The following is a 26404-nucleotide window of genomic DNA, read 5'->3' as shown; positions in this document are numbered from 1 at the left end:
CAGTTTCTGCTTTTTTTTAATGTTGGTAATTATCAGTTGGTAATAAGGAATTTTACTATCAATTAAAAGTCAAAGTTTAAGCCTTTTTTTTTTTTTGAGAGGGACATATTGAAAAGGTTTTTGATTGTATTGAAAATATTCTTGATTACTCTTAAGTACCTCTAGGCAACTCCAAGATGTAGATAAAAAGTATGAAATTGAATAGGAAGATAGCTTTGGAAATTGTGAACTATTTCCCAAGATAGCTAGTCTGGATTTGTCTGAATTAAAAGCTTCATAATGTTGCCGTTTTCCATTTGCAGTAAATCTTTTAAGGTATTTAATTTGAATTCTCTGGACATTTCAGCTGCAATATACATGTTCTGCTGAACAATTGAGCTTTCTTCACTGTATCACCTTTATGCAGTGTCCATAGTTAAAGCTCTTGCTGGGACATGGGAAAAGTGTGTTCTCTGGTTTCTTTTCATCTTTTGACTGAGGTATATGTTGTCTTGGGAATGGGCATAGTGGACCTCATTATTGTTTTGTTTTAGGTGCACAAAGAGAGATGGTTTATTGCACTTTGGAGCTGTTTTATACTTCTGTGTCTTGGTTTGTGGAGTAATAACTGCTTCTTTGAGAATATGGACAAGGTAATTCTTATTGATCATGTTGTCAGTATGCCAAGTACTCTCCAGGTTGTCTTCAATACTGTGTTGAGGACCAAACCCAACAAATAGTGCAGTGCTTATAGTTTATTTTGAAGTTTTGCAAGCCAGCCTTTATAAAGCCTTGAAATGCACATTTGAGTGGCTGTCATGTTTTAGCATACAATACATGCAAATCTCATCTCCTTGTTTAAGTTAAGAAGATGGTAAACCATGTTATTGCTTTGTATCCTTCCATCTTTTCTTAGGCACAAGGTATAGCAGATCTTGAAAACATCTTGCTTTTTTCCCTAACAAATGGGCATCTCATTCCTCTTGTAGAACATGTGTGTTACAAACCCACCTCAAGAAGGAAGATGTTAAGTGGGCTAGATTTAAATAAATAGTCACCACAGTTGAAAGGAAAACTGAAAGTATTTCAAAGAAGAAATGTGTTGACAGGAAATCTTGGTAGTGAAAGAGCCATTATATAAAAGCATTATTAAAATTTGGAGAAATTAGGGATAAATAGGTGTGCTCATGCACAGTCTATATGTCTTGAATAATGAACGTTGTACTGAAAGAGTATCTCCCCACGGAAGCATACAATTCAATATTGTGAAATAAAATCTGAATGAAAAGAGAACTGTGTATCTGTATGTTGGCATCTCTCTTGCTGCAGGCATGTGTTAACATAGCCTACCTGCAAGCCAGAAAGAAAGATTTCAGAACAAGCACAGCCATCAAAATCAGAGCTGCTATTAATGCAAACTTAATTTGATACATAAGTTAAAAACAGGTGGAAATTTCCCGATACTTTATTTTAAATGTTTGCTTTTTGGAATAGCAGAGTTTGAATTTTGGAAGCTTAAACTATTTCCTACCAAAGTGATCAATTCTTGAGTCCTTCTTTTGCTTTCTTTGTATTTCTTTCTTGGCAATGTTTGCAAATCAGAAAAAGTTTTTGTGCAGCAGCTCTATCCCTGCTCTATCACCTCAGTTTCAGCTGCTAATGAACTGAATCTGAAAATTGAAAAGTTAAAAGTATACTCTAAAAAAAAAAAGGAAGGGGGGAGGGAAAAGAAAGAAAGGAAGGTAGTTTTAACTCAGATCAAGTCCCTGTTTTGGTTTAACTCAGATGTGATTCCCTGAACTGGTTCACTCTGCATTGCTACAAACAGTTCTGTCGGCTGAGGGGATAGCATGGGTAGGGGGTGGGACTGCTAAAGTCGTTTTGCAAAGATGTGTTTGTGAATATGTCTTTTGATTCTGAGACCTGGGGGCAGGAAGGGTCTTTGTTCTGTATTTGCTCTCTGTGAAACAGTGGGGTACTTGTTATCTGCCTGGATGAAGTTGAGCATAGCATTCCCTTGGCTTGGATTTAACATTTCTCAGTATAAGAAATTGTCCTCAATTTTTAGAAACTTTGAGCGTGTTCTGATAATAGCAGCATGAAGGCTCCAGGTTATTTCACTCTGTGTTATGTCCACTGTGATAATGAAACTTTTATTTCCATCAAGAAGCAATACGTGCTTAACCACCTTGCTGTGTGAGATTTCGTATCTGTAGCAAACCCCAGCTAGTATCCTGACTTGTACTTTCTTTATTAAGACATGATTTTTTATTGTCAGTGACTCAGAAACAGACAGTGACATTTTTGGCACACAGTACCATTTGTTCTCTGTTGTTGCTCTTTCTAAATAGGTTATATCTCTTGAATTGTAGCATTACATTCATGTGAATCATCCCATCAACTTCACTAACATCAAATAGGTTGCATGTACATTCCTGCAGGAGAGCTCTAAGTTCTTGTTCATTATCTTTCCAACATAATTCCCTGGGCAATTAAAGATTTTTTTTTTTTTAATTTTTTGTCTTTTCATTCTTTGTTCTGTTAGTTCTATTATCCTTGTCTTTCTTTCTGGTGAGTATTTAAGTAGTCATAAAAATTAGGATAACTCCTGAAGGAATAGTTGAGAGGACTACACCAAAAAACCCAGAAGCTTGAATTTTTGCCCATGTGAGGTAGTTGGTTGAAGGAGGAATGAAGGAGTAGAAATATGCTGAGATGGGAAGTCTAGTTCCTTAAGGATGTCAACCCATACCTGCATTTTCTTGAGATGAAAAATAAAACTATTACCTGATTTTGTTTCAAACACTGAAAATTTTTCAAAGCCAGTGGTGTGTTCATTTTGAGAGGCTCTGATTTTGCCTTCCCAGTAATGTCCAGAAGCAACATTTTTAAGAACATTGTTTACAAAATTCCAGAGGATCATGATCTTCAGAGATTGCTACTAAAAGGAATATAAGAAAACTTTATTTCTGTGGGAATGCTAAACTATCTAGCTTTCTAGAAAAGGAGCATGGTGTAGATAACGTAGTACTTTTTCTTTGGTTCATTGTTTTAAATTGCACTTGTCTATAACGGTATAGGACAGCAGATAAATAAGCAGATAAATAAATTTTATTGTTTTACAATAAAATGGTGGTAGATACACCTCCCCCCAAAAAATTTAGTGTGAGGGTAGTCAAACATGGGAGTGGGGCCCAGAGAAGTTGTGAAGTCACCATTGTTGCACATCTTCAAAACTTGGTGAGTGCCTAAGCAGCACATTCTGGTAACACCTCTCAGATGATTTCCAAATACATGGTGCTGTGTTGCCTCACTGTTTGAGATTAGGAACAAGATACTTGGTAAGGTCTACTTTTGTGTCAGGTATGAACATCAGTATTGGTGTCTAAGAATCTCCAGGGATTTTACCTGTACAGGACATGCTGTGCTCTTGTTGTTTTGCTGTGCCTATCAGCACCACAGCACAACTGACTGTGCTTGTTCCATCACAGGTCTGTGGGGAGGATGTCCAGTTTCAGTGGACAACAGGAGTGTGATCTGAGGAAAGCTCTCAAATGGCTTTGTCATTCCCATACTTATTCTGTAATGGCAGGATGAATGAAATCAGGGGACTGGAGCAATGTGGACAAAGGGAGCGTTGGAGCAAGGAGTTGTAGTTGGCAGTCTCTTTTAAAGCTCTTGAAATGAAAAGATAAATGAGAGCTTGGGGAAAGAATGGAATGGCACTAGAAGCTCTCAGGATAGACTGTGAGGCCAAGTAAGACAGGGAGCTTGTGAGAGAAATAGGAGAGGTTGAGTGAAAGGCACTTAATTATGGGAGAAAAGGAACTGGGTTTGGGAGAAACATGAGGATTGTACTTAAAACTGAGGAGGAAGGTCAGATGAAATACTGAGGGGCTCCTTATTAAGTGGGCACTGACATTCAATGTATTGACAAAGGCAGAAGTGCAGTGGAAAAAAACAACAAATTATTTATGCCTTCTGTGTTGGGCTTGTGTGGCAGGGTTTTGGTAGCAGAGGTCTGCAGGTGTGGCTTTTGTGAGAAGCTGCCAGAAGCTTCCCACATGTCCAGTAGACCCAGTGCCAGCCATTGCTGCTGGCCAAGGCTGTATCCCTGCAACCCATGGAGGTCACAGTGGCATGGGGTGGTGCCCAAAGAATGTTGCCAAGACTGTACTGGACAGAAACTTAGATGTAGATGACACTACCTTAGCGAAGTAGTCAAGAGTAGAGGTCACTTCTTTCCTCTTTAGGTTTATTTTTTCCTCACTGTTCTTTTTATGAGACTGGACTTTGGTGCACAGGTGCTGAGCATTTTTTGTGCAGGCAGTCTTGATATTTCCTGCTACCTGTAGACTTGGCATTGTTTTGATAGTGTGTCTTTGGGTAAAGAAGGCGTAAATACTAAGCCTATGCTATCATAGGAAACATAAGATTTTATTCATCTGCAGAGTGATTTTAACCCACTTGAAGGTGTTTTAGTACACTTATAATTTTGAGTGGTTGCCAATAGAATGAATAATACCACATGTCATCAGCCTTCATGAATTTGTCATGGCTGTGGCCCTGATGGTTTTGACATTTTCATGATGAGACATTTTCACTGTTTTATGCAAATTGACTGAGAATCAGAAAGGAATTCCTGAGAACACAAAACTGAGACCCCTGAGATACCACAAGCTCTTTTAATTCTTGCTCAGCCAGACACTGCTCATAATGATTCTGACATCCCTTGTTACAAGCTGGTCATTGCTACTGTGGGAGGTAATTAACTTTAAAATGTATATACACACACACATTCTGCATATTCGTTTGGTGTGCACTTTTGCTTTTTCTTCACAGAATGGTAGGAGTTGTTGACATTGGCAAGGACCTCTGGAAACAGTCTAGTCCAATGCCAATGCACAGAGAAGGATTAGCTAGAGCAGATTACTTGTGGCAGTGTTCAGTAAATTTTGAGCATCTCCAAGGACAGAGATTCTGTAACCTGTTCTCACAATCCACTGTAATCAGAGGAGCAAAGTGAGCTCTCTGTGGATTATGAATAGAATCCTGAAGGTTTGAATAGTCTCTGAAACAAGATTAGAACCAAACAAAATTAAATATCGATACAAAAAAAAAAGATATATTTTATTTAACAGTAAAAGAGGCAAAGAGAAAAAGAAAGAAAAACGGGGGGACAACAGTGACATGAAGAGTTACAGAGACAGGTTAAATAGAAACATTATTGCCCCTCTGTGGATCTAGACAACATCTTGTTAATCTCTGGTCTCATTGGTGGCGAGGGTCCTGCTCAAAAAAAGCATAGAATCCAGTGCATTAATACACATTTGTGCCAGGTAGGGACACCCTGGTACCTCCTCTGAGGGGGCAGGTTTGACACTGTCTCTTGCAAGACTGTGGATCAGTTGCATCATTTTGCATTACATGCAGTGCTCTGGTAGAGACTGGGAAACCCTTCAGGGGGCCTTTGATGGACCATGACACCCCCTCAGCTGCTCCTCACATGAATGTCCTGTAGATGGTGGCTTTCCTGGCTGAGCCAATTTGCATAATGGAGGATGGGTGTTCATTGCCTCTGACCATAGGATTTTTGCCATGCACCCAAAACCCTCCTCCTCCCGCCTTTGGGGGGCAGGGGGTGTCTGCAGACCTGGTCTCAGTAGATAAGACAGCTGCAGGGCTTGGTCCTCCTGTGAAAGTATTCTCCCCCAGCCCAGACTTGAAAATAGTGTCATTTATATCTTAGAGTCCAGGGCCTCAGCCCCACCACATTCACAGTGTGGTGGTCTTTGATGCAGCTTTGCTACACAGTTTTAATGGACAAAAATCCTTTATAAAAGTTTAAGCCATAAACTATAACCTTTCAGTCTCTGATACCTGTCTGGGTGCCTGCTCCAGTGTTTGAGCCCCGTTAGGGTAAGGATGCTTTCATTATGTTTAAATGTCCAGTTTGTGCCCATTGCATATTGCCTTCTCACTGGACAGCAATGAGAAGACTGGCTCAGTGGTCTTTTGGCCCCTCTGGCATTTAATAGGTATTGATTAGACTCCTTCCACCTCACCATAACTTTTCTCCCTGATGAGTAGTCCCATTTCTCTTAGCCTCTGCTCAGATATCGAATGCTCCAAGCCTTTAACCATTTTTTCAGCCCTTTGCTGGTCTTACTCCAGTATGTCAGTGTTTGTGTTGTACTGGAGAGTCTGGAACCATCACAGCATTACAGATGTGTTTCAGCAGTGCAGAGTAGAGGAGAAGGATCATGCCTCTCAACCTACAGGCAATGCTTTTCCTAAAGCCGGATGTTTTTGAAAGGATCCTCACTGCTTTGTTTCTTCAGGTCTCTTTTTAAACTATTGGAAAGCATTTATATAGAATCTAGACATATAGATATATAGTCTAGAAAATATTTTCTGTTTTTTTCTAAATTGTGGATTTTTCCCATTCCAAACTGTATTAACTTGAAATAATGTTCATTATGTTTTGTGAAGTTTCAGAGACAGTAACAGAAAAGGAGTATTTGTTGGAATGGAGAAATTTGCTTCAGCTGATTCTTGCAAGATTGAGGAAGATTTTGAAGCTGAGTAATTTTTACGTATCAGCATAAATTGGTAGTTGCTCTCCATTTAGTTTGTACCTTATCCTCATAGTAATTAAACACCCGGTTAGTTAAGACATATTTTGCCAGAAATATAAAAGTAGTATTTTTGTGCTATACTGGGCTTGCTTTTAAAGCACGTGAGATTTAATTTCAAATAATTTTCCATGCTGCTTATGTTTTTGGGTTCTGTTAGTTTTGATTGTCTCCAAGGATTATGTTCTGTCTCCTGTCCCTTTCCCCATTTTTTTTTTCTTCATGAGATTTTTTTACTTCCCTTTCTAAGTTTGTACAAAGTCTGCTAAACTTCATGTACATCAAGGAAGCACGTATTTCGTCTAGCATTGCTGATCTTTTATTAACAAAATTTAGGGTTTTGTTGCTATTTGATGTAGGGCTTTTTTGTCAAATGATTTTCCATCTGCTTTCCACCTTCATTTATACAGTAGAATTCAGTAACAAAACATGGTAAGTCTGAAAGTGTTGGTTTATCTAAGATGATTTTTTTTCCTTTTCCCCCGTTCCCCAGCACAAGGAATTTAGGACAAACCGTTTTTGCTTCTTTGGACTATGTCACATCTTTAAGCTGTTGTAACTGAAATGTTTCTTCCACTTTCATTTTGAAGTAGTTTCAAAATGTAAAATATTAGAGGGCTAGCTAATCCACACATGATTGTGTGGATGCTTGCAGCATTTTTTTGCTTGCTGTAACTGTTTTTTTGTAGTTGATTTAGTATTTGTCTTTGAAGATTCATTTTGGCCTGTGTGTATACCGCTGATGTGACTGTATAATGCTTGGTACAGCATTCATTTAATTACAGAGAAAGAATTCTTGTTTACACAGTGATACTTTAAAGGTAGTGCTATTTCATCATGTGTTTTGTTGAAAATTATCAGTTGTTTGAGAAAATGTTTGTGTTGCCTGTAACATGATTTTCAGGAATCTGATGTGCCCAGTGGGGCTGATGCTGGTTTGTGTTTTTGCCGTACAGCACACTGTTTAATGTGCTCTGTTTCTTGTGTTAATTTTTGTCTTGGGAATCAATATGATCAGCTGCTGTAGAGATTGACATAAAGAATTTTAAGACAGACATTCCTTAGTAAACATGTATGTTGTTCATGACTTTTTAATGTTAGGCATTATCCATCTGATCATAAGGTGGCATGGAGGTAAAATAATTTTATTGGATTGTATACCCTTTCCCTGTAATTACAGTTTGTTTATCTATAAATGCTGTTGCAGCGGTTACATTTTTTAGCTACCACACTATTCAAATCACTAAGTTGTGTTTAGCAGCAGTCAATAGGGATTTTAAAAATTGAATGGAACAGAGAAACTGGGAAAAATTACTTCAGGTTAGAATCAAAATTTCATAGAAAGAGTCTCTGCTAAGCTTGTTTAGTTCACCAGAAGAAAGAGATAGGACTTTGCTGTGGTGTCTAATTACGTAAGGAAAAAAAAGAGACAAAACTTAACATACAATGGTGTTGCAATAATTAGTGTCTGAAGCCTGAAGCCAAAGTAATTCAGACTGGAAATAAAGTACAAAGGAGAGTGACTAGCCTTTCAGACATCACAGCAAGTGATAGACTCTTTAGCTCTTAATAACTTGAATTTTGCTGTGGATGCCTTTCTGTAAGAACTGCTGTAGTTAAACAAGAGTTACTGGTCTTAGACTGGGTAGCTGAAGAAAATAAAATGCTTCTGCATAAGAGAGCATGGTTGATTTTGAGAGACTGGCTGGCCTGAAACTGTGAACCTTCCTAGGTAAAATCAGGAATTTATAGTGATGTTTTTTTGTCAAACTAGGTTGCATCTCCTCATGTTTTTCTCCTGCTGCTTTTATCTGCACCTTTGAGTTTGGCATTACTTGGCTGATCTCTGCTTAATCACACATTCTGCACATACAAAAATTTAAGACAGTTTTTCTCCTTAGTAGGGGTTCCTTCAAACTGGTAGGAAATGCAGTGTTCTCAGCAAAATGGACAAAGAATTTTACAAGGTTGGAATGAATGAATGAAGTTTCTTTAGCCCATGTCTTTGAGTGGTTACTGGTATGACAGTATTCAGGCTTGAGGCTAAATTAATCTGTTAGATACATCTGTTTAGCCTCATTGAAGTAGTCCATCAAACAAGTAGAATTTAATTTTTTTTCAAGGACTTGGTTTATAGCAGGGCAAGTAAAAGCTGTGAGTAGGTATGACAAAAGGATTAAGAATAAAAAGAGAGCACTTTTTCCACATTTTTTTCTTCTGACTTTCAAATCAAAGGTGCAAATGAAATGACCAGATTCATTGTCATAATTAGCATCTGTATTTGTGAGTAGCAGTAATCTGTCGTGTAGGATGGAAGACTAGGCCAGGAGGAATTGTAAGGTTTAACAAAGATATATAAAGTTGTGCAGTGACAGTGGTATAATTCCCAACTGTAGGCAGGCTGTAGTATGACTGGCTGGGATGTAGTTCTGCTTAGAAGGAACTGGGGATGCTGCTGGATGGCAAGCTGAACAATGTGCCCTTGTGGCAATGAAGTCAAACTGATTCTCTTGTATTAGTGAGAGTGTACCTAGGGTACTGTGTTGGATTTGTCCCCTGATTTCAAGAGAGGTATTGATGAAAAGTTGGGGAAGATCCAGCAGATGGCAACCACGATGATTGGTATGGTAGAAGGATGATTAACATGCTAGAGAGCTCTAACTTTGGAAAAAAGTTCAAAGAAATTGTTTAGGTTGAAAAAGATGTCTTTGAGTTCAACTGTTAACCCAGCCATGCCAAGTCCTCTAAAAAATGATGTTCCTAAGTGCCACATCCACACATCTTATAAATCACTTCAGGGATGGTGATTCCAGCACTACCCCAGGCAGCCTGTTCCAGTGCTTGACGACTCTTTCAGTGAGGAAATTTTTCTAATACCTGATCTAAACCTCCCTTTGTGCATCTTGAGGCTGTTTTCTCTTGTTATTTGTGAGAAAACACCAACCCCCACGTTGTTGTAGAGAGCAGGATGGTCCCCCCTGAGCATTATTTTCTCCAGGCTAAACACCCCAAGCTCCCTCAGCCAGTGCTTGTAAATACTTGTGCTCCAAACTCTTCTCCAACTTCATTGCCTTTCTTTGGACATGTTCCAGCACCTCAGTGGAAAGAAGGCTTGGAGAGGTTTCATCAGTCATCCACTACGTAGAAGATAGTTGTGAAGGTGAAGTTGTGCACTGCTGAGAAGGATGCATAGTGAGAGGAGAAATTTCATCTCAGTATAGGGAAGAGGAAATCTGTTAGAAATAACTAAACACTGGGGTAAGTTCCTCTAAAGCATGGTGGAATCTCCCTTACTGGAAATATTTAAGGCTCATCTTGACAGCACCATAGGGTACCTGATCTAAGGCCCTGTTAAAACTTAGTGAAATAACATTCAAGAGAAGATTGGGGTCTAGATGATTTCCCAAGATCTTTTCCAGTCTGGACTACTCCATGATGTTGTGGTTACAGCTGTTAGATTAGGCAGTAGCAAACTCTGTAAAGAAGTGTGATTACAATTACTGACAGGCACTTGATAGAATACTTTTTATATAAATACTGGGTTTCCATTTTTTAAAGCTGAACCAGTAAAGAAAATGGAATTTACTTGCATTGCTTTTTTGTTTTTGTTCTTTTTATTGTTTCATGAAAGTAAAAGATACACAGATGTGAAAAAAATTAAAAATGCGAGTTTGATGCAGTCAGAATTAAAACATCAAGTTTATTTAAATATTGGGCTAAAAGAAGTAATGCATTTACATTATTCACACACACATACACACACATGTGTGTGTGCATATATACATATATATATGAAATATATGTATACATGTACGTTGTAGTGCTGCTTTGTGTCAATCCAGCCGAAGCAAATCTGTGGACTGCAGCTGTTTCACAGGGCTCTTTGCTTTGCTTGCGCAATAGTTGAAATTGAGTAGTTCTTGGTTCAGCTGGCCATATGGCAAATGCTTCCTCCCAGGCAGAGGGCAGAGCAAAGGCATTTGAGATACTCTGTTACTAAAGCTTGGAGAAATTATAAATATTGAAGAAGTAAGTGTTCTACAGGAAGAAAAGCTGTGGGAAGAGCTGTAAGGTAGATCTCTTGAGGCAGACGTTGCCGCAAATAAGAGGTATGTACACTGGGAATTTGGGCTTTTGTGTCTGATTCTGAAATAAGGTACCTTGATGCACCAATGTCTTCAGTAGCCCTGCATGCTCTTTTCAGTTGTGTATGAGTTGATTCTGCATAGCATCCATCTGTTTTGTATATTTTTGTCTCATATGCAGTATTTTCATTAGATGAAGATAGTCAAGTGGGGTGGTGGTATATATTTGCATGTGCATATTCTGGAAGATGTTGGAGGAAACAGGTGTCTTGCAGAAAACTGAGTGTACCTCTTACCTTTCTTTAGTCTCATTTTGTGCTCTGTACTCAGCACAGAGTAGAATGAGAAATACATTGCTGTTTATAAGGGTCTGGGCTACAGACTTCGATTCATTGCATTTCCATCTGATTTGTATGTGTTCTTTTCAGGAATCTTCAGTTAATGGCAGACATGCCTTCATAAAGTCACACTGTTACTGAAGAGCAAAGCAGGAGAGGGGAAAAAAGGGATTTTAAAGTACTAGACATATAGGCATATGTCTAGGGGTTTTTAGCAGCTTTTGATGGTAGCCTAAGCAGAAGCCATTTCCCTAGAGTTTTCCAGTTCCTCTCTCTTTCTTCTGTGGCACTCTGGAAAATTACTTTGGTGTCTCTCATAAGAGAAGACTCTTCTAATAGTCTTCGAGTTTTTCTCTGTTCAGAGGCATTTTTCTCTGCCAGCTGCCTCATGGGATTGCTTGAGAGAAGATGATGTTAAAAAAAAATTAAAAAATTCTGGCTTTGTCCTGTAACTGCTTAGTATGTGCAGAGATGAGGCTATTGAGACTCAGTCTTCTTCACTCCATCTTTCAAGTCAAAACCCCATTAGAGCCAACAATACAAAGTACAAACATCTTAATCTCATCCAAAACAAGTTCTTTTATAAACTATCATAGTGCAATTTCAGCTATGTTGGGAACTAATGTCCTACCAAGTCCTCATAATTCCTTGTAATGTACACTGCCTGGAAAATCTGGTTCTGTAAATAAGGAGCATTTCACACAACTGCTTTCCAAATAATTTTGTTGCTTCAATGTTTTTTTTTCTGTTCTCATCAGCTGACATATAGCCCCATGAAGTAGTGGAAAGTAAATCATCCACTAAGTAAAGCGTTATTACATGTTACATGGACTTTTCCTGAAACTTTAATTGCAGGGTGTTAGTTTTCCATGAACATTAATTCCTTGGATTTTCCCTGCATCTGCTGTTTGTGAAGGGTCCTCTCCGACCTTTTAGAGGAAGGTGATGGTGAAGGTATCTGGAAATTAATGTCCTATTCATCAGTGTACATCCCTCTTGGGTGCTGAGATTGAGAAGCTAAAGAAGGTTCTTTGAAGTTCTTAAAGCAGGAATTGAGTGGTCCACAGTTCTGAGCATTGAAGGAAATCAGGCAGGCTGATAGCCTAGGAAATGAGAAATATACAAAAAGAGGTTATCTGCAAACATTTTCAGACATCGGGTAATAGTCGCCTGCAAATTCTTTCTCTGAACAGAATTCTCTGGGTAACATTCTCCTGCCTTCACTGCAGGATCCCTTTTTCTGTCCCTGGAGTTGGTGGCCTGATTCATTAGATGATTACCCATCTACCTCAACAGAAGTTGGGTCCTTACACCTAATTATTGATGTTCTGCATATTTAAGAAAGTACTGTATTATGTTGTTGTGGATTAGCCACACTAGGCAACCAAGTCCTTCCTCCAGCCACTCCCTCACTGTCCACACAGTGGATGGGGGAATGAACTGGGAGGGTAAAAGTCAGAAAACTCGTAGGTTGATATAAAGACAGTTTTATAGGGAAAGCAAAAGCTGTGCACACGTGAAAGCAAAATAAGGAATTGCAGATACTCAGCCATCTCCATGAAAGCACTGCTTCATCAGGTGTAACAGTAACTTGAGACGGCAGACGCCATCATTCCACACATTCCCTGTTTCTCCTTTTCCAAGTTTTTATTACTCAGTGTGTCACTACGTGGTGAGTTGGGTTCAGCTGTCTTGACTGTGTCCCCTCCCAGCTTCTTATGTGCCCCCAGCCTGCCTGCTAGCAGGGCAGCACATGAAAGTAGGAAAGACCATGGTGCTTTGTGAACACTGCTCAGCAGTGTTATTGATGCTGTTTTCAGCACAAATCCAAACCCTAGCCCCATACAAGCTAATACAATGAAAACTGACTCTATCCCAGAGAAAACCAGTACAAATATTCAAAGTTGTTGCTGCTACAGAACATGATTTTGAACCTTGTGTTTGGTTGATACACCATCATATTGTAAACCTCACAGAGGCTATGTTGTGCTTGTACTTCCTGTTTTTCTGTTCCTTTGATATGTTTATTTGCTTGTGTTAATATGCATATGTTTATGAAGGTCATTTCCAGCATTTCAAGAAAGTTAAACTGAAACAATTAAAATTTCAATGTGTGGAATTGTGTTGACTTTGCTTTGTGTAAATAACTGAGCTGCTGACACATATTGCTAATACATGTGGCTCGTGGTCATCTGCTGGTTGATCTTATGGGGTAAATAACACTGGAAGGTGGTTGCTTTGCAAATATATCAGCCATTGGTGTTGACCGTAGTCATGTACTTTATCCACAAGTTCTACCACCATCTGGCAGAGTACAAAGATCTAGTGAGATTCAGGGACTTCAGAATCATTGCCAGTTTCTTTGTATTCTAAGTGGTTACAGATCCTGCACTTTTAGCATTTTTTGATCCCCTGCCTGTGTATCTTCCCTCTGCCTTTTGCAGCTGTATGGAGTATGTTCTAACTAAATTTTCTGGAAATATTGATAAGTCTTAGTCTGTATTAAATATGTGAGAAAAATAATTTTAACTTCAGCAGATCTGGGCAGCCTTTAAAGGTAATGGCAAGAGGCACACTACCAAGCTGGTCCTCTGATCAGAAATTTCTGATCTTTAACATGGAGATGCTGTAGCTTCTTATTAACATCATCAGAACTGAGCACAACATGCTGTCTCTGAACTACCCTCTTATACTAGGGATAGACATTTTCAAAACCATTTAGTCGAAAGCAGACTGGAAATAAGTACCTTTCAGAGCTGAAGTTGGGCAGACCAATAGGCACTAAAAAATATGGTTTTTTAAGTGAGGGAAAGTAGAGTACAACTTTAATTGACCCAGTTGTTACTGATGCCATCTGCAGTGCCCTGAAAGTGGGAAAAGATGAAAATCTAATTAGAAAATACTGCTAAGATTAAATTATGGTATTTTTTTGCTTTGTTGGGCCAGTATTGACAACATACTAGAGGAAACTTGTCACTCAGCCATCTCTTTGAAGAAAAATTGGGTCTTAATCAGTCATCAGCCATGTTGCACAAACTAACCCATATTTGTCCCTAGCTTGCTTGGGATGTCAGTTTACAAAGATCAAGACTTTCATTCTATTATATTCTAATAAAATAGATATAAAGAAGCATTCTGATAACACCTCTTCAGATTGTGTCCAGATAAGCTTGAAGGTCTTGTGCTATTTGAAAATACTTGTGTGTTTCCTTCTTTTCACTTGTAGTGTTGTTAACACTACAGTAATTTAAAGTCTTTATTTGGAGTATTTGTAGTATTGACTTAGCTTCAGGTATTGATAATTCAGAGCAAAATAATATCCTGCGTTTTTTGTCACACTTCCGTCTGTATTTGCACAATGAAGAGTATTTTAAGTATGTTAAAATCTGTGTGTGTGCCACATGTATGGATATGGCATAATAATAAATAAATAATGTTGGTTTAATTTGAAAATAGAATTGTAATGCCATCACAAGCTCCACAGTCCAGACTTCCAGGACCACATTACAGGCAACAACATGAAATGCATGTGTATACTCTTATGTGTGCCATTTAAAAAAATGAATTTATTGACTATTTGTTTGTGAATCCACTTCTATAATTACATAAGCAGGAGTATAATGAAAATGCAACCTCATTGTCTCATGTGAAACCATGAAATCAGAATATTTCTGTGTCAAATTATTTTAAGTGTTGCTGGGAAATGGAGTTAAAGAGGCACAGAACATGTATAAGATATTTCATGTCAGAATTCGTAGGTTTTCATGCATAAGCAAGATACAAACAAATAAATATACATAAACTTACTTGCTGTAACTTTCTTTGGGTGAAATAGTAACTTTTGCTTTAGGGAGTATGCTTGCCATACAAAAAAATCACAAAGGTGTTTTCTAAAGACTCATCTAAGTAATTGTACAGAATAACATATTTAAAATCAGTATTTATTGCAAGAAACTTGATGGCATTCAGGAATTATGTGGAGTGCTCAATATATGCAGTTGAGGATCACTGGGGCGTGAAATTAATGTCTAGAATAAACTGCAGTTCCTGCTTTGCCTATGTGCAACCCACCAAGAGACCTTCATGGTTTTCTAGTGTTCATTTTTGTGCCATCAGTAGTGGATTTGGCACCTGATTGTCAAAGATCAGAAATCCAACCCTCTAATTTCTTCTAGTTGTCAATTAAACAAATATCAGTGAGGGATTAAAAAAAAACTGTATTCACAGAAACAACGCATAACATGCTGTGTGCTTGTTCCATCCTCATTATGATATCAAGTCCTCCCTCCAGTGGCTGCTCTAACAGTTCTTTACTTTCTCAAAATGAACTGTAAATTCTGTCTCTCAAAGCTAAATTCAGATTTGCTTTGGTGTTTTCAGCTTTGCAATTGAACTGTTATCTACTCAGTGGCCACGTGTTCGTCTGTTAAAGGAAGAAGAGTATCCATGCTAGAGACAAGAATGACAAGGATTCCTGGTATCTGCATTGATACATCTGATCAGGGGATGGGGTCTCGTTTTCCAGGGTGAATCTGTTCAGACAGATTTTATTTTTCTTCCCATGGCTAACAACAAATCTTTGAGTATTTCGTTAACTGTATTAACTTGTCTATACCAAACTATGAATTTTCAAATGTGCAGAGAGAACAACTCAGTTTAATATGACTAGAATAATTTTAATCTGGGCTATCACAAAACACTACCACTGTAATTTTTTAGCACTTCAAGTAATTTTAACTGATTCATATGATTTAATAGAATTTCCATGGATTTGTGCTGCAAACATACAAATAAGATGGACAAGATTTTGTATTTGGTAGTCTTTTGTCAGTGGACTGCTTGGAAGCATCTGAGGAAAGTATTCAATATCATCCATGTGTGTGAATCAACATTTGAGTCACTTTAATATTTACATTGACAACATTATATGCCAGAAAATGCACAAAAAAATCTCAGTGGTTTTGCTGTTATTCTTGTGATTGCTTTTGTTATGAGTGGTAATACGGCTAAAGTGTTATCCAAATGATGCATGTTTTAACTGAATCATGTAATGATTTACAAACTACACAATATAAACAGAGCTTTCCTTTAGAATCCTGTTTTTAAAAGAATTTTGTAGTGTATTGCCATTTTCTATCAGCTTTGTCTGAACAGCCTTTACAAAGGAAGATGTCAAAGTCTGCCATAATTCCAGTTTGTAAAATGGATTATTGGACTTTCTAGACCCCCAAGTTTAAAAAATGAAGTCACAACAACTTCTCAAACCCTCTCCTTAGCTAATAACTAACATCTGCTTAAATTGCTATATTATTCCTTAATCCACAAGAAAATGTTTAATAGGTTTTCTCTATGAAGAATAGAAAAATAGTCTTTATTATGCTAAATTTATTTGTTTTTCTGCTATCTATACAATGAACTGCTGTTACTTAAAAGAAACCATTTTGGGATTCTTTCTTGCAGGTCTGAGCATTATGGAGCCAGTAGTATAGTTGGTGAATCCTCTTACTGTTTGGCAAATTGCAGTAGAGACAGAGTTCATGCAAGCTCATCTATGATAAAATATATGAGGGAGACGAATAAAAAAAGTTGGTGATGACTGGGTGATGACTGACAGATAAAACAAAGAACCAAAAAAAGATTAAGGGAAAAAGAATTCAATGCACAGAAGTCTTTTATTGAGAAGGAAGAAGCGATTGTGATTTGGTAGTTCACTCCCTTAGTGTCAGATTCAAGATGAAAGAGATTGTGGATTTGAATGTTGATGTTGCCTTCTGTGCACTAGGAGAAATTTGGATATAGGTTTTGTAAGTAAAATCTCATCTTGAATACACCAAGATTGGTTCTGTAGCTGGGTATTTACTTTATGCATTTCAATGCTGATAATGTATTGTGGAAATCACAGTGGTTTAAAATTGTGTGCTTCATGTAGTTTTACTAAAACAAAACTATAGGAAGGACAACAGTGGAGTTAATTGATGAAGAAAATCCATAAAGATTGTGGAAGTTTTGTTGATTATATTTTGTTTTTTTCTTGTATCTTATATTTTGGACTTGCAGGTGTGGCACTTCTCTAAAAGGCTTATTGTTTACTCTTGCTGCATTAGAATCACAAAAGAAGTAGTTTTGATTAGGTAGAAGTCCTTTTAGGATTAGGGAGAAGTTTTTGTTCATTCTTGTGAACTTGAATCTTTAACCAAACTTGGTCAGACTTTGAGTTTATAATACTCAGATTTGTGTGTGTGTGTGTAAACAGTAGCAGATGAAAGCTGTTGAAGGAGAAGTCAGTAAATTTATTAACTTCCAACTCTTGTTCTTTTTCAGATTGTCCTTTGAATGTTGATCTACATTTACCTCAGTATTTCAAAATCTGTTGATAGTTTGGGTAAATGATGGCTCAGCTCCAGCAAGGAGGCCCAGATGAAAAAGAGAAGACCACTGCATTAAAGGGTATGAGTCTTTTTGCCTTTTTTATATATATTGACATTTCACAAATGATTGTCAAGGAAAGGAAAATAATATGATATAGCTGTGAGTGAGAGCTTGGGAATTAAAATACTAGAAGAGATTATTCATCTATCTATGCTAATGCTTAGTGTGTAATGTGTGTTTATTTACCTACGTTTTCATAAGATAGTATAAAACATAATGGTCTGTGGTAAGGAGTAACAGAATAAACTATTCTCTGCTTTTTAAAATTTTCATAATTATGCTTTGAGAAAGTGGAGTGGTCCTTTCGTTCTTAGTTTTTGGGAGTTTTCATTTAATTTATGTGATGTTTTTGTTTTATGGTTATACAACCATATTACAGCTTTTAAGAATTTCTTGGACTAGAATGCTAAAAGGGAAAAGGGTTTCAGGACATTGATTTCCCTATTGGTTTTATAAGTTCCCTTTGTACTGTGTGTTTTAAAATATAATTGGATCTAAACAACTTAGGGGTAAAAATAAATTACACAAATTACATGTTTTAGATAGAGCCTTTCAGTTTTGGAAGTACACAAAGTTGGTTAGACCTACACGTCAGCTACCCAAACAGTGATTTAAATGTGCTTATCTCACAGTTGTATCCTAAGTTGTCTTTCAAACGAGAAAAAATAATATAGCTTGCCACTCCAATGTACATCCTGGATTTCTATCAAAGCATTATTAGAAAGTGGTGTTCTGTTCCATGTGATGATAGTTGGTGTTTCTTCAGTTGCAGCTGAGTTTTTGTGAAGTGTTTGGTGAAAACCTATGTAGTACTTTTATGAAACTTTCTGCTGATTCTGTTGAATTAGTATATTTTGAGGAAGTTATAGTTCATATTTGGAAGTAAAATTTGCATTTTACACTTGCCATTAATTAGATGTTCATTAAGGATTAGTGTCATTAATATGATTGAGTGATTTCCCATTGAGCTATAGAAAATCTGCTGCATATCACAGTTTTCAGCTCTGTTGAACTGTCTCAAATTGAGTTAGAAAGTCCAAGACCTTAGATGAGAATGGCGGACCAGATTTTGAAAGAATCCTGAAGTTGAAAAGTTGCACAAGAAGAAAGTAGCTGTGTAAGTGGTTGCAGCACAGAACAGGTACAGTATTCCTTAGTGACTCTGATAAAAGCTGTAAATCATGGCAATCTGTACATACTGTGAATAAGCTTAATGTACTTCAGATACTGTGGTCCTTGACACTCAGAAGATTGATATTTTGTTGTATAGTAAGTGACATTTCTGTGTAAATACATCTCCAAATAGATCATAGTAAGAAGATATGGGAACTCCAGTGAAATACCATTCTAGGAGTGTGGTGTGACTGGAGTCTCTTCACCAAAGAGAGAAAGATGTGTTAAAGACTGTTTGCTACCTTGATTTTGAGAAAGTACAGAGGAAGAAAGGGCATGTTTTTTACATCCTGTTATGAAAAACGCCTTTGACAAAATTGTTTTATTTTTTCGTATCATTTGTTTAAGAACCAAAGGAGCTCTCTCAGAACTTTCAAAGGACAGCACACAAGAACAAACTTACACTTTCTTGCATTAACTGAATTTCATGGGACTTGCTATTAAACAGATCAGATGTAAAACGGAGCTGTGACTGAGAAAGCAGATTTAGAAATCATCCAGCCAATGTCTGGTTTTCTATAGGCATTTGGATACCACAGAGATGCTCAGACATCATAATATTTGTTAAAAAGAAGTTGAATTTCAGCAACCATACCAGATGGCTTTTGATCCTCCAGCTTTGCCCAGTGGAATTACTCAGAAGGAAGAGCTGGCTAGAATCATGGATGCTGGAATAAATGTCAAGCGAACTGGAAGAGTTGTAGAAGAGCAGGTCAAGGAACTCTCAAGAATGTTGAAGATGATTTTCACTACATTTTAAACATCTTGAACTGTAGAAATTTCAAAGGGTTAAATGTGTCAATCCTAAACTTAGGTAATGTGAGTAGCCTGCTGGGAACAAGACCAAGCAAAATCAATGGTACAAGATATAAAAACAGTTGTTTTACATAGTACAAAGATGGAAACACAGTTAATGTCAAACCAAACTCAGAAAAAATGAGTATTTTCAAACTGTTTTCTTTTCTTTGAGCTACAACTTCGGATAATAATAAAGGTAAAAATCAATATACTTAGAACACTTAATGTATTTCCTTGGTATTGTATGGTATCTTGATTTATGAAACAATAATAGTTCAAAGTCAGCTTAGTCCTGAACAGCATTTTTGTGTGGTCTTCCATTTCATCTATGAAGAAGTAGGAAAATATAGGTGAAATTCTATTGAATCGTTTTTTTTTTTTTTTCCAAATTAACAACCAGAAAATATTTTAGAAGCATAGCACTGGGTTGTGTGGGTGATATGCAATGAGAAGATGAGAGAGAGCATTGTACACTAATACCTGTGCATGCAGTAATTGCTTGGTAGTTACATGTAGATGTAAAGATGGCCCCATAAGTTTGCCTCTGGTTAAATGTAAGTCCTTAAATCTGGGGTAAAGAATATAGATGATGCTTATTTTAGTGTACTTGCATTAGTGATTGCAGGCTGTACCAGGCCATACTGTCTTGATCTGAAGAGGATGTATATATCATGCCTTGCTATAAAACGGATGGGAGTTTCCTCTACCTTGAGAGCTATTAAAGGAGGTGGTTGAGAGAAGAAGTCAGGTCTAACAGTCTGTTTGGGTATCAAAGGAAGGGCTAAGACCTGTGTGGTCACACAGCTGGTAAATACCAGAAAGATGATGTGCATCAGATAATCTGAACTCCTCAAGAAGAAAACCAAGACTCTATCAATGATTTGATACTGAAGCTAGATAACTTTATGTTCAAACAGTGATGCATACCAGAGACTTATTTTCTAACATTGAGGTAATGAACCATTAAAACAAATCATTATGTCTTTGGTGACTTCCATCTCTGGACATTTTTTGATCAACGTTGAGATAGGTAAATAAATAAATAAATGAAGTCCAGCTTTTGCATCTTGAGCAGTATGTCACATAACAATGTCCTGTGTTTAGTAATGGGATATTCTTCTCAGTGATGTGGATCCAGAAGATCCACAAATCTCAACAAATACCTTTGGTCAGTGTTACAAGGGAAATAAAAAAGACATAACATGCATTATGTAATTTTTTTCTTTTCCTTTTGTAGATTTACTGTCTAGAATAGACTTGGATGAACTAATGAAAAAAGATGAGCCACCACTTGAATTTCCTGATACTTTGGAAGGATTTGAGTACATTTTTAATGAAAGTAAGTCATTCATGCTTTGTAAAGACTATACTTAGAATAATGTTGAGAGGTTATCAGAAGTTGAATTATACCTTATGAGTCCCTGTTAGAATTTCAGAATAATAGAATTTTAGAATAATAACCTTTCTGTTAAGAATAAAACTTTAAACTTTAGTGCTGATAGACTTGTAAATCTAAGAACTGTTTTTATTTAATAAAATTAGCCCAAAAATCCCTCATTTCATACAATGTTGTAGAGTTGTATTGTGCCTACTTTATGACTGTGTTCTGTTACAGAAGTGTTGATAAAAAAATTGTGAAACTAATTTCTGTAGCATTTAAAATTGGTCACTCAATTAAGGAATATTTTATTTAATGATTCATTTTTATGGCTACAGAAGAAGTTGTTATTCAGATAATAATTTGTCCCAAGTATTGCATTAACACTATTAGAAAAAAACACCTTTTTATGTTGATGGAAGGATAAGTAGTGGTGTGATTGACTGTCTCTTCTGGTGTGGGACATAATTTTGCATTGCAGCCAAGTGTGTGATGACTACAAGTACTTCCAGCTAGTTCAGTCTGTGTGTTAAATGACTTAGTATTTATAATTTCTAGTGCATGCATTTTAAAATCCAGGTGAGAAATGAGCCTCTGAGCTAAAGTAGTACCCGACTGCAGGAAGTGACTCCTTTAAAATTGTTTAAAACCTGTAGGACAAATGGGAATGTTTACAATTCTACTTCTTTGCAGTTCCTGTTCTGTGAACAGAGGAACTTTAGTTTTTAAATCTGCCTGTTTTACATCTTCCACTTTTAAAGGAAAAAAAAAGAGCTTTCCTTTAAATGATAGTCATTTATGCAACACTTAGCTTTTTAATACCCTGATGGCTTTCACAGGAAGGTACTTAGAGACTAAAAGTGTCATGAAAGTGATGCTCTTTCTTTGATGGAAGGAGTTCAGCTCTGTCACTTTTCAGCTCCTTATTTTTAGATCTGCACAGTGTCTACTGTCTTCCTTACTGACTTCAGAGTTAATGGTTCATATGTGGTTGATAACAAGGGCTGAAATTTGAATTTTGGGGAATGGATTATGTTACTGAATATTCCATTATTAACCTCACAGCCTGAGTGATTTCCATAGAATGGAGGAAAACCTATTATATATGCTATGGGTCAGCAAAGAAAAAAAAGTCACCATTTTGCTTTTGAACATTTAATTCAAATGTTCACTCATGTACATTTGTGTCATAATCATGATTCTTTTTATGGTAGAAAAGTACAGAAGTTTTTTATCAGATTATTTAAATCTGAAGAAGGCAGAGGGTTCCAGAAAGCTGAAGAAAAAATATGCCAGGTATTTGTTACTTGTGGAGAGAGACAGTTTGCATACTGTTGAATGGCACGTTTGAAGAGTGAGTATCTGAGAAGGAGCAGCTGAAAGTAAAGTTATGATGAAAGATATGAGAAAGAGGATGTTTGAACCCGATACAGGGATAGGAAATAGTGGAGACCTTAGTGTCTAGTACATGAGGTAAGGCAGATATGAAAAGCAGTTAAATGAACAGATAAGCATAACTATTATAGGTATCAGATCTTAATATTTTATTTCAACATCAGGAATCAAAGTGTAAAGGTTCTGAAAATACATAAACCAAGCAATTTTTTTTTCTATTTAAGAGGAAACATTGCTGAGAAACCTTAGTTTCATCATGCAGCCATTTCAGCATTCAAAGGAGTTTACTTGCACATATCCTTGATATACTGTTATTTAATGTTTCACTGATACACTGCAATTTTGTGATGCTTTGAGATCAATAACCTGTGTTCTGTCTGATAGGCTGAAACAGTGTTGGTAAGGTACTTGTTTTACGTAGTTGGTTTCCTACTTCTTGCCATTTTATTATTCTCCTTGTTTTAATGCAGTCCATGTCTTCACAAGTGGTTGGGTATGTTAACTGTTAACTTTGGCTATAAACAAGGCAAATTGCAGAAGTTACAGTGGAATGTAGTAGTAGCATGGGATTTTGCTCTGATCAAGCATTCTGCTTTATTCTACTGCTGTGATCTCAGTGTACCTTAAATGTAGTAGTTCTTACTTGATTTTGCTATGCCTTGGAGTTAAGGTATTTACCCTAACTGTGGACATGTTTTTTTTCAGATTAGCTTAGAAAGCTGTTAGGCTTGAAGAGAAATGTTTCCCTTACTTCCATCTTCCAGGCCCTTTTGTATTTGTATCTCTTCACAATGCAGTTGGTTTTGAAGTAGAGGATTTGTAGCTACTATTCGGTCACCTCCAGATCAAATGTTAACTGCTAGTGTTAACATTACAGTGTTAATTCGTAGCAGTTGGGACATGAATATGTCCTGGTAAGCAGTTTGGCATTTGATATATGCTTTCAATTTCAACATCATAATTTCTGTTTAGCTTTATCTAGTAGTATATACCATAAAAGGGGAATGCATTTTGTTACGCTACAGTTGTTTTCTGTTAAAAAGCCTATAACAAAAACTGAGGAGGAATTCATAATAGCTCAATTTTTAGATGTAGACTTCTTTTAAAATTTTCAGCAATTAAATGTGTCTTTTAATGAAGAAAGTATATTAACTGGGATGGTTTTGTTTCTTCTGCAGAAGGACAATTAAGACACATTAAAACTGGGGAACCATTTGTTTTTAATTATCGTGAAGATTTGCATAGATGGAACCAAAAGCGCTACGAAGCTCTTGGAGAGGTATATAATTTGTGAGAGTGTGTGTGTGTGTGTGTGTGTGTGCGCCTGTGGATGTGTGTGTTGATGTGGTATGGGTTTTGTTTGTTTCCATGTAGAATTGATACTTTTACATATGTTAATAAGTGAGGCTTCAGTCATTTAATAGAAGGTATTTTAGGATTTATTGCATATTAATGCTCTAACAGTAATTTCTGTTGTTTGCTATATAGCTTAGGTTGTGATTCGGACTACTATTTGACTTTAGTATATCTTCAAAATAGAATATCATCTACCTATGTAAATCAGAATATTATACAGTGCAGTATATTCTATAACCTTAGTCACCTCATGGATTACAAAGCTGTGTCATTTTACTTTTTACCTGAAGATGAATGCATTGGTTGGTTTTCTCATGTTCTCATACCAGGAACCATTAGATAAAGTAGAAATCTGATGATTAATTGATTAAATAGGCAGTTCAGACCCCCACAGCTACCTGCTCACTTCTCACTGTGGGATAGGGGAGAGAATCAGGAAGGTAAAAGTGAAAAAATTCACAGGCTGAGTTACAGTTTAATGGATAAAGTAAAAGCTGTGCTCACAGGCTGTGCACACAAGGAAAATAAGAAATCAATTCACTTCTTTACATCAGCAGGCAGATGTATAAGCATCTGCAGGAAAACAGGGCTTGTTTGTGCATAATGGTGCCTTGGGAAGACAAGTGCCTTATCCATAGAGTCCTAGAATGGGTTTGGGTTGGAAGGGACCTTAAAGGTCACCTAGTTCCAACCCATTTGCCATGGGCAGGGACGCCCTCTCCAGCATGAAGTTACTTGAAGCCCTGACCTTGAAGGCTTACAGGGATGGGACATCCCCAGCTTCTCTGGGCAAACTCATCCAGTGCCTCACCATCCTCACAGTCAAGAATTTCATCCTTTTTCGTCCTTCTATCTAATCTAAACCTACTCCCTTTCCCTAGGTTTGAAGCTATTACCCTTTGTCATATCACTCCATGTTCTTGTCAAAAATCTCCCTCCAGCTCTCCTGTAGCCCCTTTACTGGAAGGGGCTGGATTGTCTCTCTGGACCCTTGTCTTCTCCAGACTGAACTCTGCGTATCTTCATAGATGTGCTCCAGCCCTCTGGAGGTGCTCTGTGCTTGCTTGTTCAACCCCTCTGTTTCATTTGTGTGTTAGCCTGAGCTCTCTGCTGAATGTGCTGGAGCTGCCCAGTTGTTTGTCCTGCCAGAGCTTTGTTACCAGAGATTAGGGAAGCTTGCTTTTTACCTTCTCCTTATTGCTGCAAGAGCTGTGGCAGGAAGTAGGCAGTGGGTGGGGCTACTGCAGCTGCTTCTCACATCTTTTTACTTTGTATATTTTTCCAAAAAAGCTATTGATTGTTCTTATTGCTGTGTCTATGTTGTCCAAGATACAGATTTCTTCTGAGGGGTAACACTGTTCCGTGGCCTGTGTGTACAGACATTTGTGTGTGCCTACATTGTTCAAATATTCTGGTTTTCCAAATGAGTGAGCTGGACAAGACACGACTCTAAAGATCAATATGTCTCCATGTGGGCTCCTGTGCCACCACCCCTTCCTGTGCATGTTTGGAAATACAAGCAAATTTCACATTCTGTGCATCTGAATAGTGTGTGAACATAGCTTCAACTCACAGTAGTATGACATCTTGTGATTTTTGGTTAACCAGGAGGTGTATGTGTTCCGGGAGTGGATATCTTACATCTGTGATCTGTGTTGTGCATTTGTCTTAGTTATAGTCATTCTCCATGTTCAAGTTTGAATAATCTTTGAAAATGCATGTTGTTTTTATTGGTAGGTAAAAGGCAAGGAAGGCTTAAGGTCATGTATCTGACAGAGAATTGTTCTAAGTTGTCTGTGTTTTTAGAGAAAAACCCTCCATTTTGCAGTCTGTTTCTGCTGGGTGCTAGGTACTGCATTGTTGTTCTAATGAGCCACAAATTTATAAATGTTCCATTGTCTGTTTTTGGCATAGTTATCTGGGAACACAAGGGATGCTGATCCTTGGCATTTATTCACATAACTAAAATCTTGGTTTGTGCCATAGATTAGTGGGTTACTGATGCGGATGTTGAATAGTACAGGAGTGTTGTATCACTCCCAGATTAGCTGTTCTGTAGTGTAAGGTGAAGATGTGTTTAGCAAACTGTGATGGCTTAAGAAGCAGTAGCTCAAATGATTTGTGAAATGATGTAGTAAAGTCTGGCCTTAGGCTTTTGCTTTGAAACATCATACTTTGGTTGTAGGAGTTCTTTAATATGCATTTATGGTTCAATTATATAGCAGGTCATATGGTAAGATGACGAAGTGGCTAGATTTGTATCACTGAACAAAAGTATTTTATGTAGTCAATGTTTCCATTGTTAGCTCAGTCATTGCATGCTAGTTTTCTAATTTTTAAAGGATATACACATCCTGCACAAGATAATGTTTTTTACTGTACATATGTGTATGTTGTGGGCTGCTTTTACTGTGTTTTACTGATTTTAAGAAGTGAGTGTACTCCCTGGCCTTATATTATTCTCTCTCATTCTCTCTTTCCTGGAGCATTAATAAATTGCAATTTGGCAATGCATGATTCTTTTGCTGATAAAAGTTATGAGTACACTATCTGTGATGTTCTGCCATTTTTCTGATTGTATGGAAATTGATTCTTCAAAAATTGAAATGGTTTGTCAGTGTCTCTGCTCCTTACATCTCTTTATTCTTCATTCACTGATCAGTTATTTCAGGCACACATTTTTTTCTGCAGCCTTTTGATATGTGTTGTTAAAAGACAATTTAGTGAACTGTTCATAATTTTGTGATTCTGGTTCAGTCATTGCTATTGTGTCATTGAATTTTGTAGAGAGCCTCTCCATTTGCTTTTTAAAAATTAAAATGGCTACACAGTGTTGCA

General features: G+C 37.2%; 1 protein-coding gene across 8 annotated transcripts in view; it reads left to right on the top strand.

Annotated features, from left to right (window-relative positions):
- Positions 1–26404, top strand: part of ARB2A (ARB2 cotranscriptional regulator A) — a 257519-nt gene that overhangs the window by 5126 nt on the left and 225989 nt on the right. For 7 of the 8 annotated variants that reach the window (XM_085043339.1, XM_085043335.1, XM_085043331.1 and 4 more), the window contains exons 2-4: positions 17359–17484; positions 20675–20776; positions 23389–23489. In XM_085043339.1, coding sequence (XP_084899465.1) covers positions 17424–17484; positions 20675–20776; positions 23389–23489 — 264 coding nt within the window. In that variant the 5' untranslated portion in view covers positions 17359–17423. Of the gene's footprint in view, positions 1–17358; positions 17485–20674; positions 20777–23388; positions 23490–26404 lie in introns of those variants that run through there. The other variant, XM_085043338.1, reaches the window with a different exon arrangement.

Source organism: Lichenostomus cassidix, chromosome Z, assembly GCF_008360975.1.
Source record: "Lichenostomus cassidix isolate B80296 chromosome Z, HeHo_3.0, whole genome shotgun sequence".
Taxonomy (NCBI): domain Eukaryota; kingdom Metazoa; phylum Chordata; class Aves; order Passeriformes; family Meliphagidae; genus Lichenostomus; species Lichenostomus cassidix.
This window is presented reverse-complemented; position numbering and strand designations above follow the sequence as displayed.